This window comes from Balearica regulorum, chromosome 3 (genome assembly GCF_011004875.1).
Source record: "Balearica regulorum gibbericeps isolate bBalReg1 chromosome 3, bBalReg1.pri, whole genome shotgun sequence".
NCBI lineage: Eukaryota > Metazoa > Chordata > Aves > Gruiformes > Gruidae > Balearica > Balearica regulorum.
Genome location: NC_046186.1, coordinates 80,909,693 through 80,930,615, shown reverse-complemented (window position 1 = coordinate 80,930,615; position 20,923 = coordinate 80,909,693). Strand labels below are relative to the sequence as shown.

Sequence of the window (20,923 nt, the reverse complement as noted above, 5' to 3'; positions counted from 1 at the left end):
ACATCAGTCATTACTATGCATGTTTACAGATGCAGGCAGACAGTTTGTAGGACTGTAATTGTTGTCTGTTTACCTTAGCTTTTCCCCCACTTCCCCACGAAATAATTGCTTTATCTTTATGATGGAGAAAGCAAGCTATTGATATCTGTGCACCAGAAATCTGGAAATCATTCATTACATGATTTCACAGGATCTCAATATGTAGTTTTTTAAAAGATGTTCATGCTTATGGGCATAACCCAGCTCAAAAAACTGTTAAGGAAGTGTTTCCTAGAGGAAGTTTGTCTTATACCAACTGTGTATTATTGCCTAAAGGAGGTAATTCAAATGGTAGTCAGGTAGACAGCTGCTCTAGGTGACCTATTGGTCTTGTCTGTTCTAGTGGTCTTTATGTGCTTCTGTGCTTAACTAACTAAAGGACCAGACCAGCTGTTGCTGTGTGTACACACACACATATATATGGACATACATAAGGGAAGTAAGATTTTGGTACTCTAGCGCTTGCCTCAGCTTTAAAAAATGAAACACTTAGAAGCATGCAGTAGGAAAGCAGGAAGTTAAACAAATGTTAATAAGTGGGAGCTACATAACCTGTTGTGACCTTCATGATAGAGAGCTCCTGCTGATAGAGCAGTACCAAGAGTACTGCATAAAGCCTATGTAAACATAAATATGTGATTGTTTGATAAGAGTTGAAATGCAGTTGTACAGTAAAGACTATAAGGAGCACTTGTAATGGCTGGAAGATCTTCATATGATGTTCTATTTAATGTAAGGATATGAGATGTTGGATTCATATATTAGGCTTTTGCTTTGTCACTTGTTGACTGGATTTCTTACTTTGTGTAATAGATGGCAACATGAGAAATCAAAGTTATTTTGTATTTGAGATTACTTTTTTAATTGACCTGTCAACTTTACCTTTCATCTGGATGCCTACTTGTTTGTTTTCTACCCAGAAATTTGTACGAGTTTAAATTTTTAATTTACAGTTCCCACTGTTTTCAGTCAACTTGATTACTAGAAGTTGAATGATGACCACAGTCTTTTTAACATTCTACTCTAATATTTTCTTCTTGAAGGCTTTGATTGGAACCTGGTGTTCAAGTGGGATTACATGACACCAGAGCAGAGAAGAGCACGGCAAGGAAATCCAGTTGCTCCCATAAAGTATGTCTGTACCACCACTTCTCCCTCTAATAGATTGTAGTTTGCAACTAAAAGTTAGAAATCATCTTCTCTGAGTCTGAAAGGGAATTTTTACTATAGCTTTCATTAATATTGAAATTTCATTCATATTTATGTAGCATTATGAGGCTCTCGGAAATAAATTGTATTTTAAAAAAAATACTTTAAAGCACCTTAGTAGATTATTTAGCCTTAGCAAAAAGTAGATGTTGTTTTATTTTAAGTTGGTATATTTTGAGGGCTAAAAATACAGCATCGGTTTTAATGTTTTATTGCTTGCATAACCTGTCACTCTTTGCATAAGCAACTTGTGAGCCAAATGGAGATACGGAAACTACCTCAGAAGGTGGTCATAGCACTGTATATGCCATAGAAATGTGTGCAGACGATGTTTGAAGTGATAGATGCAAAATTAGTTGCATTCGAAAGCATTGCAAATATTTTCAAGGAGGTATTAGCCTTGAGGTGCAAATAATAGTTACCTCCCAGTTCATGGTTCTATAAGTATTTAATTTTTCTTGTCTGTTTAGGACACCCATGATAGCTGGTGGGTTATTTGTGATGGACAAATCCTATTTTGAAGAACTAGGAAAGTATGACATGATGATGGATGTTTGGGGTGGAGAAAACTTAGGTATGTATGTTACTTACCTTCAGATCAGTCTTGAAAGAAAGCAGGTTTCATCATTGCCTTTACTGTCATGGTCTTCCTGATTTTGTGCAAAGAGGGTTATAACCAGGTGTAAATCTTCACATGCATTATCGGCAAAATCCAAAAGGTCATTTCAATGAAAGAATTAAAACAAGGTAGGTAAATGTGAGAGAATAAAAGTATTTGTTCATTAAGCAACAAAATTTGTTTGTAATGGAAGTTGACTGATAAAAAATTACTGGATATAGATAGACAGTTACATTAAAAAATGCTATCTTGTTTGAAAGTCACGTCCTCATATAAAGTTATTGATTAAAATACAGTAATGTTCAAATGCTTGCCACTTAAGGCATGTTTTAAGATGGTGAAATTTAATCGAGAACAGTAGAACACAGGAGTTCATGAGTTTAATGTTCTTACATACACCTTAAAAAATCAATTAAAACTTAGGTGACTGAAGAATAATCTATTTCTTAACTTTAATACTACTATACTGCCTGGCATCTAAACTTAGTGAGTTTTTTAATTCTATACACCTACTTTAGCCCTGTGAGATAATTATGGTTTAGAAGGCATTTTTGCTGTAATTCCTTATTTTCAGATGTGTGAGTGAGTGGAATTTAGGGAAGAGGGAAGAGAGGCTGAGAGAACTTGTGCTTTAGCCATTTCTTCTTTGACCTGGTGGTTAGGTCTGGCTTCAGTAGGGGTTTTTGGCTCTTTGCGTTACAGTATTGTACAAAGTTTTTCTCCAGTTAAGACCAGTATACTTTCATTAAAACAAAAAAGATTTGGGATGAGCGGAACTCTACAACTTCTCAAGACTTCTAGTCTGTCATTAATTTAGTTTTCTAGGGCAGAGATGCATCTCGGACATTGCAAGTAGTGTGTTTTAGGACCAGTTCTAAGGATGGAAACTTCTCTACTGCATGTGTGAGCTGCAAAATCCTAAAATACTTTGAACGTGTAAAAACCCAGGAGTATTTTGAGTTACTGAAATATGCATGTGCATTGAGCATATTCTTGGCCTACAAGGAAATGTCTGCTGTATACAGCACACTGAGTATGGAGACATGGTAACCAAATGTTTAACACTCCTGTAAGGAACTTAAAGGCTGGAAGCAGCATCCTTACAGTCCAGTCTCTGACCTTCTTATGCAATACTCGAAGACACCTCTTTTGTATTTTGAACAATTACTTTCTGCGTTTCTGTTTGTTCACTGTTCTAGCTGTGTATTGCTAAATTGTATTAATATGAATATCATTTTTTAAATGTTCTGGAAGGTCATTGGATAAACTTCCCACAGCAATACTTGCATTCACTCTGAAAACCTCTTTTGCCACTAGAGCGCTTAAATATTTGATTAGCTGCAAGCATGTACTTGAGTGACGGAGTTTTTTTCTGAAAATCTAGCAGCTGGTTTTATGCTTTGATAATTGAGGCCTTGATAGCAGGAAAGGGCATGAGCAACAGCTCCTCACTCCAGGTGCATGCAAAGACTGCGTGCAAAAAGCTGTTTATGTTGCTCCTGCTGCAGTTCGTTCCTCCTCCTCCATGGGAAGGAGATGGAGACTTTGGGGTGCCTTTTCTCGGCTCCCTGAAAAGGCCAAGTCAGTCAGTACAGCAGACAGCTAATGATTTGTTCGTAGCTGCCAGACTAGCTGAAGATGAGTAAAAATTGCATGGTGTGTGATTTAATTGGCAATAAATGGCACGTGCACCAGATACCGGAAATCTGTGACGTGCAGTTTAAAATTCAACATGCACACTCGTCAAGCCTCTTTACTCTCAAGTATATCTCTGAATCAGTGGCTCAATGTTACATGCAAATAACTTGCTAGATGAACTTGCAAAATAATTCTATACATTTTTCCTTCACTCATGTACAGAGCAGCTGTTATATGAGATTTTGTTCACATGTTAGTATAGTATCAACTTTACAAATTTCAAGATGTGCCTGCAGTATTTTGCCTAAATTAGCCAATAGTCAGCTCTTACTATGAAGATATGGTGCATTTTCAGATTATTGCTAAATGTGACATAACACATGCTTGCTGTACAAAATGTGGATCAAGGTTTGTTTGGTCTTATCTTGAATTGGTAAACTCAAATTCTCAGAGTCTTTACAATGCTTTTTGATAAGCACAGGAGGTACAGAGGTACACTGGAGAACTGGATGGACTATTAGAAAGTTTGGTTCGAATTTGAAAACCTAGACTTTTCTTAATTTTGCTAAAATCAGAGAGCAAGTAAGACATTGCCTGTGTTCTATATTGATGACACGCTACGATAAAAAGAGCAAATCTGTTACTGAGAAATGTAATGTAATCTCATACAACTGAAGAATGTTTGATGTAGTAACATTTCTTCTCCCACTGTCTGACTATGGCAAAAAAGTTGCCTTAAGGGAGTTTGTGGGGGTTTAAGTTTTAGTTGCTATACATTCCTTTTGCTTTAAAAATCCATGCAGGCTTTAGAAGACTGGTACACGTAAGAGTTAGTTTCTCCCTATTTACTAGTCTTTTGTCTTTCCCATAGAGCTATTTTCCATCATTTTCACTTTTTTGAGAATCTTCAGAATCTAAGGTGCTGGAAAGTATACATGTAGGTTTACATTTCTGGGAATTTGTTGAGGCAGAATTAATCAAATTAATGTACACAGTAGAGGGAGCTATGAATAATGAAAAAAGTTGACAGAAGGTGTTTCTAAATTACTCCTAAAACAAAAATACTTTTTCAGTGCCTACATACATTCAATAGATGACACTGACTTTTTGGATTAAACCTTCAAATGAATAATTTAAAAAAAGAGCGAGCTTCAAGCATACTGTATTGACCTTTATTTTTAACTAGAATCTCACTTTACCTCATTTCAGAGGCATGTATTTCCTAATAAATAAATCTAGTATTTTGATTTCAAGCATTTAGTCTGTACTTGCTTGTCTCACACAAAAGCCTTTATCTTTGATAGATCTCCCCTTCTTCTTTCACTAGGCTGTCCTCACTGCATCCCCTCATGCTGGACTAATAACTGTGTGAACTTTCTAGCAAAAACTCCATATATAATACTTCAGGGTGGTACAAGACAACTATTATTCCCCTGCTTTCACAATTTGAGCTGTTTGGGACCAAATTTGAGCTAGATTTGGGAAAGCCTGAAGTCTTCTATGTGTAATTTATTCTAGTAGAAACATAGAAGTGCTTTTGTTAAACTTGTTTAATAGCAGCAGTGACTAGTCGTTTACTGTGATTCTCTCTTTGTTTGTTTTGTTTTCATTCTAAGCTCAAAATAAGAGGTGTAATACGGAAGTCAGTGCTGTGAAAGATGTACAGTGAGAATGTCATGTTCAGTTGCTTTAAAATTTACTTTTGCCTATTGTCCCATGTTAATTCAACTGGAAAATCATGACTGTAAGTTGCTGGCAAAACCAATGTCACTAACATTTTTGGAGGATGATCTCTCTGTAGTTTGGACTGTTGACTATCTAGGATTCATGAATATGCCTAATTGGTCCTGATGCAACAGAATTTATCACTGAAGTAAAACAAATAGGAAATGATCCTTGTAAAAGCAAAGACCATTCAGAAAAAAGGCAATTAACTTGCACTGTCAATGGTTGAAATCACAACCTCTTTCTCCCCCCACCCTCCTTTTTCCTTTTTCTCTGTCCAGACCATCAAGAAGACAAGCTCTCTAATCTTTGGGTTTTTTGTTTGGTTTAAAATTTAATTTTTGAAGTAATGCTGGTTTTATGACTTATTATGTGTATGTGGGAGGAAAGCTTCTGGGGGAAGGAATGGTACCTAGTATAATAGGTAGACACTGAATTTAGAGCTTTTTTTAATCTGTGGAAAGATACTGAATGATTATGAAAAAGCTTGAAACTAAGGGTAGCACTCAGTAACTAAAGGGGGAATCATCACAATTGAAACAGTGCTACTGGAAGCACCCTTCTTACTGCACTTATTTCTGGGTTTTTTTGGTTCTCTGTCAGCACTAGGTGACTTGTGCTGGCAAAGATCTAAGTTGAGAAAGGCGTATAAATATTTCTAGACCTTCTTGTCCTCGCTAGCTGGGTCAGCTCACTAGATTGGCTTAGAAGTATACTGTCTATAACCTTCAGTTTACAGAAGTTGCATCTTTATTCAGTCTGTCTTCAAATCAAGATTGACTTTATATAAATCCTTCTTCCATGGCGAGTGTTTGGGAGTGTTTGGTTATCTGCTACAGTAAGTTAGCAGCTCAAATCTATTGATTGTTTTATCATGCCTTGATTTTGTCCGCTGTGTTATTCCATCTTTAGCTGAAAAATTCTAAAATCATTAATTCATCTGTTAAGCGTATCAACTGTTGCTTACCCTTTAGATAAAGCACGGTAATGGTACACATAGACCTAACTTACTCTGGCCAATTGCAGCGTGGTGTATGAATTTGGGGTATGCTGGTAACCTCAGATAAGACAAACAGTTTTGCTTCCAAGGTAATATGGTTATTTCTCTTGAGCCTGGAGAATAGTAAATGCTCAGATATGCCTTAGTTTTCTAAGAAATTCTAGGATAAACAATTGTATGGATCTTTCCAGCAATAGCCAATGAAAGCCTTCTCTGTAAATAGTATACTACAAAATTACAGTATTTTGTGATGTTGGTCTTCGTTCATGTTTTTATTTCAGAGATCTCATTCAGAGTTTGGCAATGTGGTGGGAGCCTAGAAATCATCCCTTGCAGCAGAGTGGGTCACGTATTCCGCAAACAGCATCCTTACACGTTTCCTGGTGGGAGTGGTACCGTATTTGCAAGGTAACTGTTAAGTCAAGTCTTTGGTTAAATAGCAATGTTTTGGATTTCTTCAGATGATCAGCAGGTGGCAGTAATTTCATTTTAAGGATCTCCTCTTTAGAAATATTTGCAATATTATCTAGCATGGAAAAATATTAATTGAAAGGAAATTAATGACTTGGAGGCAACTACACAAATTGAGAGAAGAACCTGAGAGCTGAAAAAGGGAAAGATCTAGCAGACATAGCCTGAGAATCTGGAAAAGGAGGAAATGCTTACCTTGGCATTCTATCAATCATTCTATCAATTTTGAGAAGTTTCTGTTTATTTGGTTTTAAAGAAGGCCTTATTTTCAGAACTCTCACACAAATCCTCATTTTGTAGCAACAGTTTCATCATCCACTAAAAGCCAGAATACACTTAAGTTATTCATAAGCTTTGCTTGCTTGGTATGTGATTGGTACATGATTGATACATGATTGGTATGTGATATGCAAATGATTATGTAGACTGATTCTGGTATTTGTGCTAGTCTGGCAACTGAGCTATTTCCTCAGTTTCTCCTCTCTAGAATGAGAATAGCAATTCTGATTCATGTTCAGTGTGTTTTGGAAGTAATATGGATAAAGGTATTGCATGAGTGTATGGTAGATGTTTTGACTAAGCCTCTATCAGTTGTAGCTGAAGAATCACTGTGGGTTTTGGCTTGGAGAATTGGACTTGATGCTCAGGGGGCTGGAGAAGTACAAGTCTCAGCTGAAGGTTTGGTGGGTTAAGAGCTGCAAATTATTTATTTATCCTTGGAGGGATATGGAGCCCAAACTCTGTTTAACTTGAAGCAACATAGCACATACGTACTTAAATTCGTAAGAATGTTCTAAGCTGCTGATACATTTGGACTTGGGGTGTAATTTTTCTCTTCCATGCTGGTTATGCCACCAAGATGAGGCTAATGAATTTAATATTAAGTCTTCTAACATACAGTCACAGTCCTATTTCTTCCAGTAGTTCTAGTAGTGATTTTTCTGTTCCTCTGTTCTTTGAGATCTGTATTTTATTCTACAGTGAAAAATGAGTACTAGTACCTATGGGAAAACAAATGCTAGCAATGAAATACATCACATCTCTATTCCAGTATTTATGGTGTGCAGCAGGAGGGTAGAAGGATCTACCAATTAAACTGTATTATGTAGGCTTGAGATGCAATGGTTTTAGTTTTGTGGTAGGTTTTAGAACGACAATGTCATGACAAGGAACGTGGTTAATAAAAATAAATAAATTGTGCAGTTTTCCCACTCCTCTGCAGGTCTTCCATCTTTGGGCTGTTGCCAAGGTGCTGCTTTTCTTGTGATGTTAAGTCGGTACTTAAACATAGCTCAGTTAAAGAGTAGGAAAAGAGTGTGGCTGTATGCATGCAAGGATACAACGTATGTTAGAAATGCATCGTATTAGCAGGGATTGAAGATTCTGCACTTGTGGTGGAATTAAAGCTTTTGGACTTTGTTGTGAAGTCAAATCATCATTGTGATTTGACCAGTCAAATGTCCCGACAATTACTATGACAGATCTTTTTTTTTTTTTTTGAAGTTGCATTGTGTTTTCCAGTCATTTATTGTCAAAATTACTTTTAAAAAGATCCCACATCTACTTGAATTGTAAGGGCAGGTGAAGCCTGCAAACTAGTGTCTTGGGTACTTACAGCCCTTTCCAGATCTACCTTTCTCTTTAAGTGGCTCATTACCTTTGTCCTTTGCTGCCCAGCTGTCTCAACTTCTGCGATGTCTTTAAAATTCTTTGTTTCACTGGAATTATTCTTGAATTGACCTAGAAAAGTTGTGTATCACTTAAAAGCAGGGTTGACAAGTTGCTGTATATTTGAAGGTTTCCTCCTCAGTCAGCTTTCTTGGGTGTCAAACCAATATAACAATCCCTTAAAATCAATTTTAGCAATGAGAGAATGAGAAACCGAAGGTAATGGTATACCCTGGTAGTACAGGTATTATCTGGTATGTGTAGGACCATGGTGCCAAGAAACGATGCATGGAATCTGTGCTGGTCTCGCAGTCGGGACTTGTTAACTTATGCCATCATCTGTCCCTTGACTGTATGCAATTTGTTCCGGAGTGCTCTGGGTAAGCAGCCCATTTTTAGCTGAGTAGTCAGTAAGCACTGCCTTTTGCCAGCCAAAACAAATTGGTGATTCTGGATGAGGGACTAGGAGTACTGTTTCATGAGAGAGGAGACCACATCCTGGCTGTGTGGTGTGGGCAGATACAGCTTGTGCCTGGCAGGATTTGTTAGACCAGTATGCACTGCCTTAATACGCCGCTTCAGATGAGCCAGTAAACCTTGCAGACCCCAGGCTGCTCCATGCAAAGCTGCCTCTGATTGCTCAGTGCTATGCTTCATTAACTGTGGCTCAGCATTAAGCGCTGAGTGCACCCTACGCTGTGTTCCTCAGTACCCTACCTTCTTTAGGGCCTTACTAGTTTAGGCAGTTCTCAGCATCTACACAGCTTCTGCATTCATGTCGTACTAGGCCAGAATTGTTCATTGTGAGCATGGGGAAGTGTGATGCAAGCATGCGTTCTGGCCTCGACGGTGCCTTTGGAGTTGTCGAACCCTGGCAAACCGAAGAGTTCCTCTCCCACCACCAAAATCTGTTTGGCCTGTGGGCAGCCAAGCTGATTGCTGAGCAAGTAACAGGGGCAGGTGCCGAGTGGCTGGCTGACACTCACAGAAGCCTGAGAGACTGCAAGTGAAGATAAATTGAAATAGCTCTCTAATCTATGTTGAATGGGATTTTGCTTACAAAAAAATTTAAAGGAATCTTTGCATGGAGAAATCAATCCTCAAAGAAAAAAATGATTGAGGTCTGTCTTGTGGCTTTTTTTCTTCCCTGTGTCTGTCCTTCCTCAGTGACCTGCAAGAAGAGCTCACTTTATCCTGACTATTTTTTGTCTTTTGAATTGGAAAATCATATTAGAGAAGTTATTGGCTGACTGAGTTTACTCCAGTTGCTTTAGATGTATGTAAATGTAAAATAAGCTTCAGAGCATGGCAGTTGCAAGTGAAATAAGACTTCATTTTCTAAGCATAAAATTACAAACAATAGAAGTAAATGAGTTTTACATGGAAGCCAGGGGATGGAAAAAGGCATTACCCTCTTGCAGTCCAAAAGGAGATTTAAAGACACCAGTTACACAGAGACAGGAATGATAGTTAGGAATTTGTTTGATTAGAAATAAAGAATTTGGGTTAGTGTTTTTTCACATTTATTGCAATAATTAATCTCTCTTGAATTTTAAAGCATTAAAAATATTTTCTAATTACTGGTTCTCCTTTGTTACCTCAGCTACAGCAGACTTGCTTGGTTCATAGCCTTAAATGTCACGGCAGCTTATGTCATTTTGGAACTTTGAGTGCTCTGCTGGTAGGAATAGGATGAAAATGTTTTGCCTGTGTTAGCATGTCTGTTTTCAGAAAGGTAAAGACATTATTAAAATTGCCAATTGTTGAGATTTTTGTTTCCCATTAGCTTGCTTATCCAGGTGAACACTCACTTATTTTTGGCTTTTGTCAAGTTACTCTTATAAAAAAGAAAAAAACCAAAACAACCTAACAACTTCCATGAAATTTGCAGAAAGACCTTCAAGATGTGTATTAAATTCTGGATGAAAACCTGAAGCAGTGATGAGTGCAGAAAAGACATAAATTTCATTCTAAATGCATTGATCTCAGTTATGTTACTCTCTAATGGTTTTTTATTACCTAGGTCTTTAACAGGGAATCTTCTGCCTGGCTTCAGGCAACTGACTATGTAGTACTAGGGAGGATTAAAATCAACCCAAGGATAAATGACATGATTTAATTGCAGCTAGAGAGAATATAACCTATGTGTTTCATATGATTGTCCCTAGAAATACACGCAGGGCAGCAGAAGTCTGGATGGATGAGTATAAAAATTTCTATTACGCAGCAGTGCCTTCAGCCAGGAATGTACCTTATGGCAAGTAAGTCACAAGTGCTTCTTTGCCCTGTTCATTTATTCTTCATGAGATGGCACCTTCTGAAGTGAAAGAAGTGCTAGCTCTCATGTGTTATCTCTTTAAGATACAGTTCTATAGTTCTTGAGTTTTCTGTGGATTCCTTACTGTATATGAAGACAGCAGCCTGACTTTGAAACCTGCTCCTTTTTTTTTCCCTCTAGTATTCAAAGCCGAATGGAACTCAGAAAGAGACTTAGCTGCAAACCCTTCAAGTGGTATCTTGAAAATGTTTATCCTGAGTTGCGGTGAGTTTTGACCGAATCAGAAAATATAGTATGGAGTTCGGGTTTTTTGTTGGGGTTTTTTTTTCCCTTCCCCAGAAATCATCAGTTTCTCCTTCTCCTTCCTTGGATGTAAAGGATGTTTTTAATTTATTTGTGAAAGTAATGCCTTGTGCAGACTTATGTGCTTTGGATTTTATTAGCTCTATTCCTACAGAGCCATTTTTTCCTAGTAAGCTGCTTTTTCTTTTTCCACTTCCTGCAACTACAGCTGCAGTAGCAGGTATTTTAGAGAACAGTGTCCAAAGGACTCCTTATCTGAGCCTGAAGTTTAGTCTTGTACGCAAGCCATTTGTTCAAAAGTGCACGGTTCTGTATCCTGTTGTCATCCTCTTAACGCTTTTGCCTTCGCGTAGGCACGTGCCTAGTGGAGCGAGGTGACTGCATCTCAGTGTGGTACAAGGAGCAGGAGTCAGCAGACAAGAAGGCCTTGTATGTTTGGCAGACAAGGGTAGATGCCTAAGACTCTAAGAAGCTGAGTCTTCTGCTCTTTCTGGCTCTTGTTCTCTGTCACTAGATAATCACTAACTTTTGTTGGGGGATGAAAAGGGGGAAATGAGGGGTTAGCAATTAGAAATTGCTAACAGTTTCTGTAATGTGAATGCATCCCAAGTAATGAAAAATCCTCAGAGAAACACTTTTTGAAAGTATAAAAAAAGGGTTTTGTTCAATAACCTGTTAATGTCTGTCAGATCTGAGTCTATAAACTAGTTTGCCTGCTGTCAACCTAATATTAGTAGTGTAATGGTAAGATATGGTGCGTGGCTTATAAGAATACTTGTTTTTTTTCCTGGGGGCACTTCATGTCAGTCGAGTCAGGTAACTGCTAGTGGCATACAGGCTTGGAATGCAAAAGCACCAGCCATTACAGCCCTAGTGAAACATGTACAGAACCACACATATTAAAGGGTCTCATAAACCAGGATGATGCTGAGGAAGTAAGTTATTCTTTATTTTCTCTTAAAAGTGCCAGACAGTATTTATTTTTGTTTAATTTGTCAGAAAAAATACATCTTGCAAGCTCTCCTGGAATATGTGCTACCGTAAGCATTACTTAAGTGTAATGTCATCTTAGTCTGTGTCATCTCTCATGTGCTCCTTCTCTGGGTTGAATTATTATGCTCATATTATAGTCTGAAGCTTTAAAAGAGGCTAATATGCCCTTGCTTTACTGTTTGAACTCATGGCCTCTACCCCACAACTGTACTTCGTTGAATGGGTTTGCCTAGGTATTTCTATACTGTATGAGTGCACTTTATGTGCAACCATTAGAAAATAAATATCAGCAAGACACTGATTTTTTTAATTCCTAACCCCTTTTCTGACACTTCAGTAAAAGTCTGGGGAAAATGTAGAATGTCATATTTCTGCCACAAGCTAGCTTGGCTGAAAAAACAAGACGGCTTGATGACCTTAACTGATACCATTAAGCTTGAGTGACCTTAAATGATAAGTCATCTTTAATTTGTTGTTTATATGTTCATCCTCATTCACTGGTGCAAGTCTTTTTGTATTCTGTCCAAAGCTTGCAAGTTTACTTGTGTTTGATCAGTTCATGATCAGATAATTGCCTTCCCTCCTCAGAAAATGATTGAGATTTCCAGATAGTAGTCGTCACTCATCTTTAACCTGTCATCTTAAAAATACTTCAAGTAAAGACAAGGAGTTTAAAAAAAAAATTAAAGAAACAGAATTGTAAAGAAATTGAATTAAACAGATATTTCTGGGTTTATTCTAGGGTACCTGATCATCAAGATATAGCTTTTGGAGCTTTGCAGCAGGGTACCAATTGCCTTGACACTTTGGGCCATTTTGCAGATGGTGTTGTTGGAGTTTATGAATGTCACAATGCCGGGGGAAACCAGGTCTGTATGCCATTATTTTTTTCCACAGTATGTGATGTTAAAAAAAAAAAAAAGGAAACTTTTAAATTCAAGCAGGTACTGTTTACTGGTGATAGGAAGATTAACCCAAATCAGTAGATCAGTTGTTATAACAGATTGGCTAAATAACTTCTTCCTCAAACATAATTTTGCATTTATAGGATTAGAATCTGAGCCCAGAGATTCATTCAGTGTACATCAGATTATCCCCTTCCTTTGTCTGTATTAATACTTACTTTTACACTAGAGGCCAGTAACTTCCTTCCCAGGAGTTTTATACTTGTATAGAAAGCTTTTTTTCCATGAAATGGTGTGTTTGATTTTTTTTGGGGGGGGGGGGGGATGGGAGGTGGTTGCTTAAGAAAATATTTGAGTTGTATTAAGCATATGGCCTAAGGTCAGCAAAACAGAAGAATGCTTTACTGTGGTGCCCTAGTAGTCGTTTCCAATTTGCAGTGGTGGGGTATAAAAAAAACCCCAAATCTGTCTTAAATACCTGTTTGGCTCTACTACAAAACAGAGATGCCTAAATGTCATATCCTATTCACTCACAGTAAAGGGAGCGCTTCAACAAATCCTTTCTAATCCTACTCTTAAACTAATTGCGAGTGTGTCAAATCTGTAAATGAGAGCATTAATTATTTCAAAGAATCTATGCAGTTGTGACTTGGTTATTGTTCACAAAATACATGCATACATGCTCACTGTTTTGTGTGCTGCTTTGTCACTAAATTCTTTTCAGAATCAACCTGACTATAAATCAAATGTAAGATTAATACTTCAAGTACATCTGTTAAAATAGAAGGCTGACAATTGCATATCTACTGTTGAATGAATATCAGAGTCTTGCTTGCTCCGATTTAAATTAGAAGGGGAAAGCCCTAAAACCAGATGAAGCCTAAAATGAAGAAGTTATTTCCTGGAAGATGTATTACGTTGATTTGAATGCATTGCCGTCATAGACCTGAGAGATGCCTCTTTTCCCTATCATTAAAGAGAATATATCTGGGGGAGGCCTTTTCTATTACTTTTATGAAAGTACACTCATCTTTTCAGAACACCACAGTGTCTTTTAGGAGAAAGGGCGGATGTCAGAATTGCCTTGGTGCAGAAATGTTGGAAGTTTCTGGTGACGTTGTGTATTCTCTATAGATACACAAAGTTATCTTCCTCTTTCAAACTCCCCTCCCCTGAACCTGACCCTTTTTTCTGTGTAGTTGCTTCTGTGAAGCTGACCTTCAACAAACAAATGACCTTTGACAAACAAATGCATACTTGCTCTGAACAGGTCCCTGTGAGAGGACATTCAGACAGATGAAGAGGCAGAACAGGTCAAAAGCAGGTTTTATGTCCAAGCAGAATTTGTATTGGATCGGAGGGAATGAACAACATGGGAGAAGAGGGATAGGGAACAAACTAGAGTCTTTACTAAATCTGTACTATGTGCTTTGCACCTATTATTCTTATAAGGGTTGGGGAGGTGGGTGGGTGGTGGGATTAAGAGTAGTCAGATATTAAAGGCTGTGGAGACCTTCTCCTGTTATTAGAAGTTTACGCTCTGGCTTATGCTCACCACAACATGCAAAATTTAAGTAAAAATGGAATTTCTGTCCTCCCCCTGCCTCCCTCCAACAGGTTGGTAGAATTCAGTGATTCAAAAGGCAGATGTACACCTCTAAAGGGCCGAAGAAATTGTGGTGTATTTGACCATTATGTACAAATACTTAGGGTTACGATAAGGAGCTAAAGGTAAAGCCAAATGCACTTTGGTGCAAGGGAAAGGTTTCAGGTTAGTGGTGTTCTACTAATTCTCTATTTCTGATTTATGACACAGGTTTTTTCAGATGTCCTGATTTTCAAATTGTTATGTAGAGCTATCCTATTTCCAGCCTATGCGCTGAGCATGTACACTGCTTGCAACTTTTCTTCTCTTCTGGTGTAGTTGAACTTACTTAGTCTTATCTCCATTATAGCTAGTCATAGTTTCTGGTCACTGGAGAAAAGCATCTATACGTTGTGTTTCATACTGTGAAGGGCCATCACGTAGATGTCTCAAGCAGCAGAGCTTGGAGCTTCTGTGAAGCAGTGCCTTTGGCTTTTTAATGTGTTAATTCCTTGTGTGATTTCTGTTGTGTCTGGGGTTCTTGCAGTCTTTTGATGGAAGAGTGAGGATGTATAAAGCAGTATTTTCAAGGCTCTAACTTTCTCTGACTGCAGGGTTCTCAAACACAAGTTTTACCACTTCCCTGGTAGTATTTTCAACTGTCACTATTCAGTATAAAACTTAAGGGGGCCATCTGTTTCAGGGCATTTGTGATTCCTCATAAGATCTGAAAATAACTTGCTTAATTCTTTAAGTTCTTAAAAATGGCTATTAATGATTCTTGTTAACATGTCACAAACTAGACAGAACTGAGAAGGCAAATAATTTTGCTGTCAACTGAGGTTAACATATTGAGAGTGAAAGGAAAAGTTTTCAGTTTAAGGGTTTGGGAGACAAAGGCATACACAGAGTTCTCCTGCCTTTGTTTTGCATAGTTGTTGCTATGCTAGTACTTGCATAATATGGTACCCATCTAATGGCTTGCTACCTGTACGATGGCGATTACTTGTAATCATGTGGGTTAGAAGTTCTGATTGTTTCCTGAGCATCTGTTCTTAAGGGAATTTAATCATTGTTAAATCTGCTGAGTTTAAAAGTGATTATGCAAGCCAAAAATTGAGTTATGGTATCAGAAAAAAAGTAAGGAAAATGAGATGGGATTAGTAATTTAATTTCTTTCTGAAACACTGATTGCTTGCAAAATAACATTTAAATGTAGCCAGGCTTGGCCTGTGTATCTAGGGCTTTGTATTATACAACTCTGAATCCTCTTTAGTTGCTGGAGAAAAACTAATTGTGGCATTTTAAGTAGCGACAAGCATGATTTGGATAATCAGCGTGGCTTTAGTTGATAGATCAGCTTCCTTCCTCAAAGGGTCATTGGACAAATTAAGACCAATCTGGATCCTGGAGACCAAACTTTGGGGAGAAAGACATGGAGAGAATCTGAACATCAGCACAAGGTCAGGCTCTGAATAGGATGCTGAGATCAAACAAGCTGGGCGACAGTACATACAGAATGGCTTTTGTTTGCTCTGAGTTGCATGTTTAAATGCATTTAGAGGAAATTCTCCCTCTACCCTTGAGTTTGGCCCTCTTGTGTATTGCTTTCTGGTGATCTCTATCATATGAAGAACTACTCTTTCCTCACTGTGGTACATGTGCTTTTGTTTAGTGTGTGGGTAGGCTGGCCAGCGATGCTGCAGACCAAACTTTTAGGGGTTTATATATATGTACTATAGTTCTTACATGTATAGAATTTCTCCTACATAGAAGATATGGGGGGTATCTAATACACAGAGAGAGAGAAAAAAAAATGTAGCTGGGCACGTATTTGGACACATATTTTAACCCTGAGGACCTGTGTGACTGCCCGCTGTACTTGTGTAAAGCCAGCAGAGGGAGCAAACAGCCAGCCCAGCCCTGAGCTGACTTGGGGATACTGAAACAATTGGAATTACTATGTTTGAAAAGGACTTTTTTCCCCCTCCTGCTTTATGGGAAGCAAGGAACTGCTCTAATGCTCATACGTAGCTATTTACAGGATTTTAACCTGTGCTGTATATGCAGAGATAGCACGCACACCTTCTGCATATGTTAGTATACACAATTTTGTACACTTTCTTCTTTTTTCTAGGAATGGGCCTTAACAAAGGACAAGTCGGTGAAACACATGGATTTGTGCCTTACTGTTGTGGACAGAGCACCTGGTTCGCTAATTAAACTTCAGGGCTGTAGGGAAAATGACAGCAGACAGGTTAGTATGTCATGAATGCGCTTTGCAAACAGTGGGGACAACAATGGTTGTGAATGAGAACACAAGAACGTGCACTGGTAATCATATCTGCTGTCCATTCTGCTCTTCAGTCTGTGTCTCGGTCGTTTGTGGGTGCGTGACATCTGGGCAGAGCAGCAGGAGCAAGCTCGTGTACTGAGCTTTTCTTTTTGTAGGCCAGTGACAGTATTTTTTAAACATGTAGAGGTTTTATCCCAACAGTGGCCTTATGTAAAGGTTTCACCCAACAGCATTGATGGTCTTCAACTACCATGTCTGTTTTCTGAAATAGAATATGTAGTCCACAATGTATTTTTGAAAGGCCTTATTCAGTGAAGTTTCAAGATTATGTAGTCTATGCCTCCGAAGAGTATGGTTTGGCTTTCCTTTCTTCTTTTCAGCTGTGACCTATTTATAACACCACTAGACTCCTTCAATTCATTTTTATTAATGCGGCATTGTAACTCCATCTATTTGTCATGCCTGAGGAAAATCACATTTGCAGAGTCATGCCATCTTTTTGATCTAGTCGTATAACAGTTCATCTCTTTCTGCGAAGTCATCAGTTCTGACTGTCTGCCAGCTTCCTTGCTTCTGTATCTCAATTTTTGCAGATAGATGAAATGCTGTTCCTTGATGAAGGAAGAATATTCTTGGCACTTTTCAGAAAAGGAAACTAAGCAAGCAAGATTTTCTTTATAAGTTTTAAAGGCACAACACTTTAGAAATACAAAAGAAAACTTTTTTTTTAACATACTGTATTTGGGATTTACTCTATCCTTGGCATCACCTTGGGCAAAGAGCTTCTGCCAGCACAGATTGACTGGTTGTCTTCTGTATAATTGAAAGGTGCCTGACAGATTTCTGTATTTCTGTAAAGCTCTTTAGTGATTGTGCTCCTTGTTTCTCTATGTTCAATATTGTAGTGTTATGTAGATGGGCTTTGTGATTTTTGGTTTGTTTGGGGCTTTGTGATTTTTGGTTTGTTTGGGGTTTTTTTCCTTCAGACTGAAGGTTTCACACCTTCAGGTAACATGGTGTGACAGTGCATTTGAGAAGTGCTGAAGTAGAGGAAAATGCTTTGGTGTATTCTGTATCTATTGCAGTGCATTAGCTGAATGAATGAATGGTTGTTTTGGCAAGGCTTGCCTTAACTTTATATACTCTTATTCAAGGTTCATCTAAACTGCGTACTATTATTGTAGTTTTGCCAGCTTTCCCAAGCACAAGCCAGGGAAGCTTCTGAAGACTCCAAAGGACAGGATGTAGGACTCATCCTTTTCTTGCTTTTCCAGCTCAATAACTGTATTTTCTCTTCCAGAAATGGGAACAAATTGAAAGCAATTCTAAACTGAGGCACGTTGGCAGCAACCTCTGTCTAGACAGCCGAAATGCCAAAAATGGTGGTCTCACCGTCGAGATCTGCAGTCCTTCTTTGTCACAACAGTGGAAATTCACACTTAATCTGCAGCAGTAGAAGGACTCGCAAGCAAAATGCTGTTTCGATTCATAGACGTTGGGCAAAGTTTTGATTGAATTACTGATGTATTTCTTAAAACTTTCCACGGAACTTATATACCTCAGTATTCCATCTTTATCTGAAAGTAGGAGAGTGCTGAAGCAGACACCAGGGATCCAGGGGACTTGGAGCACTGCAAAGATGTCACTGAACATGGCTGCGGCACAATTCCTTCTAGGAGTGAAGACTTCAATGGTTCCTTTCTGTCTTCAGTTATGTACTTGCACAGCAGATAACTAACTCTAGGAACAACTGATGTATGATAAAAAAAAGGATCTGAAGAAACACCTGTGGGGAACAGGGTGTGGGAGGGAGGGTGGGAAAAATTACTAGGAGAAGGTCATTTGCAAACTCCACTTGCATAGAAATCATGGTTTGTCGTTTCCAGAAACAGAAGTGTCATTTTGAAGGTTTTTTTCCTCCTGTGTGTACTTGGTAATTTGAATATGAACTTTTATATGATGGACTCTAAATATAAATATATAAAAGTATATATATTGTCAACTCCCAACGATTTGTATCAGTTTTCATCATCCTATAATTATCAACGAAGTGATTGACACGTATTACCAGAAATGGGATTGGAATGCTAGGAAAGTGAAACTTTACGAAGGTGCGCATTTTGTGCTGCTGAGTATGATGTCCGTGCTAACACTGGATGCTTTTGCTTTGCAAACTGGATCTACTTCTTAACACCTCGCCCTCACTGGAGATCATGAAACTCAGGAGGAGAAAGTAAATAAGCCAATGCATCTGCACAGATGATTGCTCGGATTGTTTATTCCAGCTTGGAAATTCGTTACATGTGCTCTGGATAACGTTAAACTTGTACTTGATATTTGTGTTGATCATTTCTGTAGTACTTTGTCTTTAAAATACTTCTTCCTTTGTTACAAAATTACATAAACAGTGCAGATCTTTCATGCAGCCATGTGGGTTCAGCACAGTTTTATTCTGGGCCCTAATGAGAAAAATTTCTTTGTCTCAAACTCCCCTTTTGTGTTGTAGAAATGAGATAGAATAGTAACGTCACTGTCAACAACACAAGATCTGAATTTTAATTTGCAAGGATGAGCAGCTATGTAATATCTCTGAATTGCACTTGCTTAATTTATAGACCTACTACTGGGGAATTTTCTTCTGTTTTATTTCTTTAAATGGAGCTTTTGAATGGATTCAGGCTCGGCTCTGCGAATCGGCCTGGATACCCTGGAGACCCTATGTGTTTTTAACCATAGAACCCATGCATTTTGCAGCTTCAGTCCAGCTGATGTCATTTTTATATTAAAATAATACTGTCAAAGTTAACCCCAACTTTGACCTGTCCTTTCTTATGTTTGCATAGACTATATACTTTTTTAATTAAAAGCAAATGCTTCAATGAGCTTTTAAAATGAAAAGGAACGGTAAATGAGTACTAATAAGCAAGACAGCGTTGACAAAAATGAGTGCAGACACACAGTGCCAGGAGGTGGGTCTGGTAAGATGATGGATCTCAGAAAAATGTAAGGGTTGATCAAAAGGAGATGAAAAACATCTGCTGTACTGTAGTGTGCTGGTACAGATCCCCTCTTTCTTTGTTCCTGGGAGTAGTTCCCAATTTTTGTTTCTTTTGGCTGCATTTATACATTAGGTGTAGAGGTGGGTGGTACTCTTCTGGGCAAAATGGCTTTAACTGTGCCAGTCCCTAAATACCTTTTGTGTGTCTGGAGTTACAGTTTGCACGTACCTGCAGACCTTTTGGATGGGGGCATTAAAGCCAGTTTCTCCCATCCGTCATCTGATTTTTTTTTTTAAATGAATAATTAGTACTTTTTCCCTTCTTCACAGTCCACTTTCTCCAAAACTTGCCTGTTTTAGAGGCCATACAGTGGATAAACTATTTTTCAACTTTTAGTCTCTCCCTATCTGTAGCCTTTTAACCTAGCTGAGAACTTGAACGTGATTCATAAACATAGCAGTAGATTTCTTCATATTCTGGAAAATAAATGCTGAAAATACGGGCTCAGCAACAAATCAATTGTTCGAGGTTTTGAAAAACAGAATTTCAAAGGAAAAAACCCAACCACACAGCTTCTGCTGCGGAGGTATTTCCATTTGCAACTTTGATCATAGTGAGGGTAGTGCTAACTGAAATCAGCAGTTGCAGCTCTGAATATTGACCTGCCTCTCAACTCTGAATCAAAATTGCTAGTAAAAAAATCCATATTCCACCTCTTAAGTCTTCAATGTCAACTGCTATCATATAAAGTAGGAATATTTTCACTGATTCCCCATGGATGCTGTGCATAGGAGTTTTAATATAGGAGCTGTATGTTAAAGACAGCATGTCTGTTCGCTCAAAGAAAAGCAAAGAAGTGGTATCCTTATGTTATGTTTACATGACAGTGTGCCAAAGTTACTTACTGTGATTTTAGGGGTTTTTAATGTTGAAGAAATTCGCCCATTTGAAAGATAAATTAAGAGCCCTTGAAGCAAATTGCGATGGAGTCTCCTGAGAACTTTTCTTACTGTCTTCAGAGCAAGAATGGTGATATTGTTTGTTTTGCAGATTTTCAAAACATAGTTTGGAGACTGTTTTTTCAGTTGGTTTGAAAAGTCTGCTGTACAGAGCTTGTACTTTGTTCATTTTATAGATGGAAACCATCCTTGAAAAATTGTTTAACTTAAATAAAGAAGAATGCTTTATAGATAAA

General features: G+C 38.1%; 1 protein-coding gene across 3 annotated transcripts in view; it reads left to right on the top strand.

Moving 5' to 3' along the window:
* The window catches only part of GALNT2 (polypeptide N-acetylgalactosaminyltransferase 2), a 95,446-nt gene extending 74,523 nt beyond the window's left edge, over positions 1–20,923 (top strand). For all 3 annotated transcript variants that reach the window (XM_075748667.1, XM_075748669.1, XM_075748668.1), the window contains 8 exons: positions 1,083–1,170; positions 1,719–1,822; positions 6,512–6,638; positions 10,538–10,630; positions 10,828–10,911; positions 12,686–12,812; positions 16,571–16,690; positions 18,030–20,923. In XM_075748667.1, the coding sequence (XP_075604782.1) occupies positions 1,083–1,170; positions 1,719–1,822; positions 6,512–6,638; positions 10,538–10,630; positions 10,828–10,911; positions 12,686–12,812; positions 16,571–16,690; positions 18,030–18,185 (899 nt within the window). In that variant the 3' untranslated portion in view covers positions 18,186–20,923. The remainder of the gene's footprint in view (positions 1–1,082; positions 1,171–1,718; positions 1,823–6,511; positions 6,639–10,537; positions 10,631–10,827; positions 10,912–12,685; positions 12,813–16,570; positions 16,691–18,029) is intronic.